Raw genomic sequence first — 8,918 nt, 5'->3', positions numbered from 1 at the left:
ATTGCTAGTAAATTGCTGGGAAAAAATAAAAATAAAAAAAAAGATGAGAACCAGTGTTCCCTTAGCAAATGCTGCCCAGCATCACTGGGAGTTAATGCTGAGATGCCAGTGCAGCCTTGCTGGCATCAGCTACCCCACACTGAAAATGCCCACGTATAGATCATTGCAAGACAGGCGTAGGAGCATCCAAGGAGACAAGACAGACAACAAATACTAATTAATCAGAACAACATACCAAAGTTTATTGATTACTTCAAACAAAAGTTTTCATAATGAAAAAAGAGCAAGTTGCATTCATAAAAGGTAACATTCACATTCAATTTCCTTTATATAAAGCAACATAAACGTATAAAATTGCATTTAAGTGAAAAAAATGTAAGGTTGCAGTCCTTTTTTGCAAGAAGCTGAAAATGTATCTTCTCATTGCCTGTATATAATTTACACTTTCTATATACTATATGTTGTTTTTTTAAAAAAATCCATAGCTGGGAAATTGGATGAATAGTGCAGTATTAGGTAAGTTTTTCAACTGTGTGTACCCGAATTCAAATTTAAGCCTGTATGCAATTCCAAGTCATTTATAATATTCTCATAACAATTAGGATTAGTTTTTTGAAAAGTAGCTATGAATACAGCGAGTTTTTCCATTATCACATTACATTTTTAGAGGGAATCTTAATTACTTTGCTTATCTTTCAGCATCACTAGACAGTGATTAAACTTCAGTGGATTACTATGAAAAACCCCAGCCTTTTTCCTTCAAGTTTCCCCACCGATAAGCCTGTACTGACCTTTTAGCTCACTAACGAGCACTGTAACAGCGCAGCTTGTGTTATGGCATGTGAACACCAATCACAGTATTACTGTCAGATTACTGCCACTTCCCCCGGCCTGACGGCTGATTCCTTACACTTAGTATCACTGCCTTTTCTCTCCTTCTGTGACTCCAGCACGTGTGTCCCATTCCCCTTGATTTCATGATACATCCACAGCAACAGAAATTTCACTTCTGCTGCTGCTGAACAAGGAGGGTCAGCTCTTCTGGCCCATAGCAGCACAGCAGTCCTGGAACTACATCCATGCGCCAGCTGGAAATCCAAGCCCAAGAAAACCTGCTTTTCCCCAAAGGAGCTGCTATTCCTGACATTTCATTTTAATACCACCCTGCTTTTCAGCATACATGCCTTGGGGTTGAATGTACAGCTACAGCTATGGCTTGCTCCATACTGAGACTGGATACTTGGAAACGGGAAGAGAAAGATTGGGTTCCTAGAAGGCTTCAGCTTAACACAGGCTGCAGCAATCAGCCCATTTCAGTGGCTTTATTCAGACAGGTCACACATTGCACATACATGGCAAGCTTCGCTCCGTTCCCACTAACACCAACAGCGAGACCTCCAGCTGAATCTCACAGGAACAGAATTTGACCCTAGAAGTAGAATACAACAGAAAACAAACTGAGAAGCAGGTTGTCAGGCTTGGGACAACTGGGGCTTGGAATGGTTTTGAATCACAGGAATTGCGCGGTTTAGCGCCTGCATTTTAAAGGTTACGTAAACACAAGTCAGCAACTGTATATTTAGGTAGAAAGGTTAGATTTGGCATACAGAGCGCATCTTCATTGTATTCATCGCATACTCGATCTGTAGGCACCACATTTTAGCAGTTAAAGTTGAGAATCGGGCAAGGTCTGCAAGTTGAATTCTAGGTCCGTGAGGTGAGCTAGAAAAAGGAAAAAGAGAAAAAGCTTTGCCCATGGGACACATGCTGGAAGCGCAGCTCCTCACTTGCATGCAGCAAGGAGTCGAGCTGCGGTTGCTCACAAGGTGACAGACACCACTTGCGTTGAGGCCAGTGCAGAGCATATAATACAGCAGTCCTGTCCGCAGGCCCCTGCCATGCGGGATGGTTCAAGGGCAGCCACAGGGACTCTGCCCGTCCCTCTGCTCCTTCCATCCCCATCCCCTCCCACACGGGTAGGGCCATCACAGAGTCCTTGTCACATACGCCAGATGTGCCTGCAGCCTATCTGGATCCTGCTTGATTTTTTTTTTGAAAAAGATGAATTTTGCAGCCAGAGAGCAAGAGATTCTCCAGAGAATTAACAGTCCACTCTTTAGCAAAATTTGATGAAGGGAATGTTCGATCTAGCCCCAGTTTGTTGTGCCCTTGCACGGAAGCGAAACAAAGCCTAAGAGACATAGCAGGAAGTAAAAACCCAGCTGCAGTGTAGAGCTCATTGCTCCTGAAGGTAGATGTGAGTGTGTATCACAGTATTTCTGCGCAAGCCTCCGGCTGCAGGTTGTGCCCACAGGGCAAGGGGAAGGCAGCACGAGGGAGGACCTTCGCACGTCGGGTGGTGGCACGCAGGGTGCTCCGGGACTGCTTCTGACTCAACACGATGAAAAAGCTGCTTTTTCCACATACGAAGTGCCAGAGAAAACTGAGAGTCAGGCATCTTGCCTCTGCTGCGCACAACTTAAAGAAAAGTTCCCACTACCTTGCTAAAGGTAGACTGAAAAAGAACATGCCAATTGAAAACCAAATAAAGTGTAAAATGAAATCAGATTGACGTACTTTTATTTTTAAAACCAACTTCTGTTTTCTTAGTGCAAATAACTCAGGATGCAGTTTTTATGCCTGCAAGTTCACAGGCACCATCCAGGTCCCTGGGACTGGCCAAGGACTGCGCTGTCACTCAGACCTTTAAAGCGTTTCACCAACTGCACGCTGCAGTAACGCAAGCACAGCCACGGGAGCCGGGGCAAACCTGGGCTGGAAATCGGGCACAGCTCAGCTTCCAAGGTTCTTCCCTCCCCACGAAAGTTTCCTTACTCCGTGAACAGTCCTGGTACATTCCCAAAACAAGGGAAAACCATCCTGCCTTCACTTCTCACCAGGAGCAAACCCACCAGCACAGAGCAAGCCAAGACGGGAGGACGCCCAGCACCACACTCTCCGCACGGGTGCTGCCGCTGCTTATGGCTCACTGATCGCTTCCAACCATCCCAGAGGAGGGACGTGCGACTGAACACTGTGCTGCCAGCGATGATTTTTCCCGAGTTTTCAAGTATTTCTGCCACATGCATCTGGCCACCCAACGCCGGGAGGGGCAGCCCCCACGGCACCAGGCAAGATGCTCGCAGGGATGCGTCTGGCTTCTGCGCTGGGGGGAGCGGGCTCTCCCCTGCGCCTTCGGGGAGCCGGCCAGGGCTGTTATGGGGTTCAAGTCCGTGCTACTTCTTTGGTCAGGCGAAGCAAGAGACTTCAGCAACTCTCTGCTGCTCCCAGGCAGATCTGCAGCGGTGAGAGGAAGCCCCCGTGTGACGTAGGGAGGCATTTCTCTCCTGCACTTTGATCATGCTGTTTTAGAACAATTCCTGAAGATGCTTTCCCAGTCTCCAATTACCACAGTCTTCCGATTTGACAGATTTTTTTTTGGGGGGGAGGTGGGGGGAGGAGGGAGGAAGCAACAAGACCAAAGGCAAACAGGTACCGCGGCCAGTGCCTGGCTACTGCTTCATCAGCATGGCTGCTTACGTACTTGGTAATATTAAACAGAACTGTTACGTTAAAAAACACGTGGTTTTGTTTGCTTGTGTTTTTTTTTCTTTTTCCTACAGGATGACAATATGCACTGTTTGTGTGGAGCATTTTAAAGTATCCTGAGGGGATATCTTTCTGCCGAATTAGTAACAGCATCTTCAGTCTTCACATAGCCATTCTCTATACGTTTGTATGACACTAACATAGGCAGATCAAATGGGCCAGTCTGCAAAAATCAGAAGGAAAACACACGCGTTGCAATTGTTACATTCCCAAGACCATAAACCTTTTTGCGTTGTTATTTTTAGAAAGAGAAAAAAAAATTTACGGGAGAAGAAGAATGATTAGACTAGGATAAAAGTGCCAAACTCCATTCACAACGGGACAGTAAATCACGGTGCGGAGCCCGCAAGGCGCTGCGCAGAGCCCAGCCCCGCAGGGCGGCGAGCACCACCTGCCGCCCGCCGCGGCAGCGCCCGAGCAGGGCACGAAGCCCAGCTCTGGGCTGCCGCCCTCGGCCGCTTTCCCTGCCCCTCTGATGCTGAGATCGGCTTCTCTGCAGGCAGGTGGGGGGCACACGGCTAGGAGGGGGCTACAGGAAATCTGCATTTTAATGCTTGCAGCTGACACCACACAGCTATGTAACACCTCGCCTGAAAGCTAGGTTGTGAATTCAATTAGGCACTTTTATTTTTTTCCGTAGCAAGAAGACAGCTTTCAGCTTACTGCGATGTTTAGAATCAAATAAGCTTGTACCAGGATGTTCCCTGTGTATGTATACGCATACAGACACAGAGACATGCCTGCCATACGCTACGTTGACAGACAGACAAGTACACGTGTTTAGTTTCAATCTATTTAGATGAATTAAAATTTACTTATTTCTATCTGACAACAGCATGCACCCTAGAAAATTGGATTTTTGTACTATTCAGATGCAATCTGGGAATCATTTTAATGGCTTAGACTTGAATACTTCATTGCAAGTACATCAGTGCTAGCTTTTATAGCCAGTTAGCACAATTCACCACACCTGTATTCTCATGCTGTTAATGTTAGACCGAAACATCAGTTATACTGAAGGATTTGTTTTACATACAGCAACGTATTTCAGACTGAGCGCATCTTTGCACATACAGGCTTCTGCAAACACTAGATAGGACGTGTCCCCACATTAAAATGCATCCCAAATATTGCATCTCCATTTCACAAAGACAGGTGCCCCACACCAATAATCAAGAGGATTACAAGAACCACAGTTTAATTGATTTGGGAAGTTACATTTGGTTAATCAATGCCTTTTAAAACCATCCCAACTCCTTAGGACAGGGTACCTGTTACAACACATTAGACTCATCTGAGAACGTTCTTAAAAGGAGTGGTCTGGCAGAAGGTCTGGCCGACAATGAATCAGGTGCCCTCCTACTGCTCTGCAACAGCGAGGCAAAAATACTTGTAGCACATGCAACACTTTAACCTACCTAGTGGTCCAACAACAAGAAACAGACACACACACACCCCTTTTTACAGGCAACTAAATCATACCACAAGGGATGTAACAATACACACTCCCTAAATACCATCGTGATCAATGCTGGCTGGGTTTTTCAGTGCAAGAGGCACAGATGGCACTCGGAGAAGAGCCCTGCTTCCCAAAATGTTTCCCTTCGGGCTTGGAGGTTTATGCTACAGGTGCTTTCAAGTAGGAAACATCTTTGCTCTCCTTACAACCAGTACTTTTTAAAACAGTGAGTGATACCAGTGAAACCAAGCCCTAGGGGCACGTACCCAAGGCACTTAGCACGGGGGTGAGCCCCCTCACCCCACGGGCAGCAAGCTGGAGACGGCGCTAAGTCTTATGTGAGTGCTAAGGCTTATGTGCCTGCACAAAGGGCAGCTGTAGTGTCAGCACGAGTTGTGTGCTGGGCAAGAAGGGTGTGTGAGCAGCTCCTGCACTATCCAACAAGCATAAGCTGCTTGCCAGGTCATCCAGAGGATGATCAGAATTGAGTCCACTTTGTTCTACGCTTTAGTGAAGTTTGTATCTAGCCCACTAAAACAAACCTACAGAGGGGAGGGAGAAACGGGGAGACAAATCCACGACTAGAGAAAATTACGCAGCAGCACCGATTTCCACGAACAGGAACAATTCACCCCAGCTGAGGACCTGGTAGAAACCCCAGCATTGCGACTGATGCCTGCCTGAAGTCCCCCGAGCACCTAAGGGACGCCGGGCACAAAAGCGTCACCTGCACCCACGTCACAGGTGCTGAGCACGAGCAGCTCAGCCACCAGGTGTGCAGCTGGTCCTGAGCATCTGAACAGCAGGAGACCAAAGGGGCAGAGACAGACAAAACATTTAAGCAAAAGATTGAAATTAAAGCAATGCAGAGGGAAGCAGGCTCTTGCTGGGTGAGCAAATCTAAACACGAGTTTTTAGCAGTTATGCATTAGAAGAAGGAAAAAGCAGGAGAGCAAGCAACACATACTGACTCAGAAAGGAAATCACCTTATTCGCTCCAAGAAAAGCTGTGATTGCTGGAAGTTTGAGAAAGCATGAAGATAGTGGATGTTCCTGAGGAAGGAAGGCGCTTCGTTACCTAGTTCACAACAGCACAAAAGACAGAAAATTGCAGTACAAGAGAGAAAGGCAGAAACCAAAGAAAATAAGAATGCGCCTTGCAGTTAAAAAAACAACAAAAACAAAACAAAAAAAATCCACACAGAAAATTTAATAAAAACTGAACAGAGCTGCTGTGTTGTGTCATACAGAAACTCAGTCCCATACAGGTCAAGGACAAGCTCCTATCGACCTGGCCTCGGTCCATCCTTTCCTTCCAGAGGGGACCCTCAGCTGCCAAGCTGGGTGTTCAGGCAGCTAAACAAGGACACTGACCTGGTTTTGTACGTAACGCTCCCCTTGGGAAACTTGTATCTATCTTTTCCAATATTAAGCTTAGGATTCTCAAAAAGGATCTCAATTTAAAGTCCTCTGCCTAGTCTCGGTTGCCTTTGAAAGACTGGGTGGCTGACTTCAGTGTCTGACAGTCAGTACGGACATCTAGAGCTGGTATCTGCCCCAGGCATTTTATAAAGCTCTTAACTTGAAATGTACTTTTCAGTAAGGCTCAGCCCACATTTAGTTTAGAATGCGCATATGAAGAGACTTTTCTAGTTGACACTTAGTGTTGATTTGCTAAACGATTTCACAAGAGCCATTTTTAACGCATTTAAAGCACGCTTGAAAGTGAGTATTAAATGCGAGAATGGATCTTCTGGCCAAGAGCTGGAGGCAAAAATGGGTCTCCTCTTGGGTGAACTGAGCTGGGGTTCGGTAACCCCCAGGTTACCCTTCTGGGACAGTGGCCTCAAACTGCCCTAGGACTGCAGCTGAGAGCAAATCATTTCCATCCTCCCCAATTGCGGTGTCAATCCAGAAACTATTAAGTCATGCTTACAAGGAAGAAATAACATGGAACTGGGAAGAATTTAGCTACGCTTATTTTACCATCTGTATTGCTTTCAAATTTAATGGTTTGGGTGGTGTTTTTTTTCGGTCTTGCAGACACATGTTTTACTTCACTGATACTTTGCCAAGCTTGTACTTCAAAGGTTATGGGGGGAAAAAAACAACCTTACTACTTCATTGGATATTTAGAAAAGATTATTAGCTCTATTAAAAAGTATATGAGTACCAAAAATAACAGGCCATCCTGGGTGAAGAAAGTGCACTGAAACCTCACAGGACCTACCAGCTTCAGGAGAGAAGCCTGTCCTGCACCTGAGTATTTGAAGAGTCACCCGGTGTTTTTGTGTGACACAGCCCTGCCCAAGCTAGGTAAAATCAGCTCTGCGCAGCCCTGCAGGGACAGTGGAGCCAGTTCAGGGTACAGCTGGCAAAGGATTCACCTCTGCTGTGCCATCAGCTTGCAGTGATGGAGACACCCAGGCCAAAACGAGCCGTGACAGTGCACGCTGCTGCCGTGGGCACCGCTGCCTCCTGCCCCTGTACCAGGCTGTACTCCATCGCTGCTTGAGAAAAACGCAAAGCTGATGGCAAGAGGGCAGGACTGGCCGGCAGCTCGCCGCTTGCTGACCCGATGCAAAACTTGCTAAAATCGCAGGAGGGAAGAGAGGCGCCGCAGGAGGGAGGCGAGGCGGACAGAGCGACAGGTGGCGGAGCACGGCCAGGGTTAGCAGGCGCTGCCCAGGAAGACGATGCTGCAGGGATGCTCGTCGCCTCTGGGCAAGCACGTGGCAAGGGACGGGGATTGTCTCCACGTGGGACACATTCTGTGCAGAATAACCCTGAGCACTTTCGAGGAGAGCTGGACACTGCGGGCTCACACTGCTGCACTGGCCCCCGGTTAATAGGGAGATGGGCAGATGTGACAAGCCCTGCCTGAATCGCTCCCCTGGTGCTGGCACCTGGAGGGCGCATCCAAGCAGAACACCTTGCACACGTTGACTTAAAATCAAGTAGCTTTTGTCAGTACACAACATGGTTTGGTTGATCAGTTTGGATTGGAAAAGGGTTATAGTACTTTTATAAATAAGAAGTTTTCCATCCAGCCTAGGTAATTAAGGGAAGGCACTGGTAGAGTCTCACCACACTAGAGATCTAGGCTGTATTTTTAGATGAGCTTCTTGACATTTCTGGCATGTGAAAGAGCAAGATGCGACTCTAGCAAGCCTTCCTCGAGATGTGAATGGCACACAGTGCTATTACAGGCTCATCTGGTGCTTAAGAATAGAAGAGGCCTTTATGATATATCACACAGTATTTTCACCTTGTTCCTTACCTGATGATTTTTCTCTTTTATATTTTTTAAAACTATTAGAAGAATTTCTGGGAAAAGGCTGATAAAGATCAGGAGTATTATTGCCAGCCACGTGGAAACAGAAGTCAGCATATGGGCAAATACAAAATACATTCTTTGCTGCTTCAAGAAAGGCCTGAAAAAGAAGAGATGCAAACACATTCTGGTTAACACCGTCAGCCACACGAGTTTCCCAACTAGGTCAGACTCGGATCAAACTGTTCGCAGTGACGCCTCCCTTCCCAAGGCAGATGGGTACAGCCTGCACAGAGACAGGCTGCCCATTCCTCTCCCCACCCATCTCCTGCCCTCAGCTGCGCTAATTCTGGAGGACTGTCCAGCAGCCTCCTGGGACTACTCTTATGTTTCTCCCATCTTCATACAGCCTCTTCACCCCCAATTCTTGGCCAAGCCGCTGTTCCTCCTTGTTGCAGCAGCTGGACCTGTGCTTCCTCCTGCTTACCTCCCCCTTGGCTGCCACACAGTGCCGGGCCCTATTGCTCTGAGTCTACCTGTCTGTTCTTCCCTTTCCTGTCCCCAGGTTTCTTTCCA

At 47.1% G+C, this 8,918-nt stretch overlaps 1 protein-coding gene across 1 annotated transcript in view; it reads right to left on the bottom strand.

Annotated features, from left to right (window-relative positions):
• Positions 1-221: 221 nt before the first annotated feature.
• Positions 222-8,918, bottom strand: part of ATP11C (ATPase phospholipid transporting 11C) — a 50,586-nt gene continuing 41,889 nt past the window's right edge. Inside the window, 2 exon segments of the mRNA XM_040571888.1 lie at positions 222-3,772; positions 8,349-8,502. Coding sequence (XP_040427822.1) covers positions 3,656-3,772; positions 8,349-8,502 — 271 coding nt within the window. The 3' untranslated portion in view covers positions 222-3,655.

This window comes from Cygnus olor, chromosome 13, assembly GCF_009769625.2.
Source record: "Cygnus olor isolate bCygOlo1 chromosome 13, bCygOlo1.pri.v2, whole genome shotgun sequence".
Taxonomy (NCBI): domain Eukaryota; kingdom Metazoa; phylum Chordata; class Aves; order Anseriformes; family Anatidae; genus Cygnus; species Cygnus olor.
The sequence above is the reverse complement of the archived record's forward strand: the minus strand, read 5'-3'. Positions and strand labels throughout refer to the sequence as shown.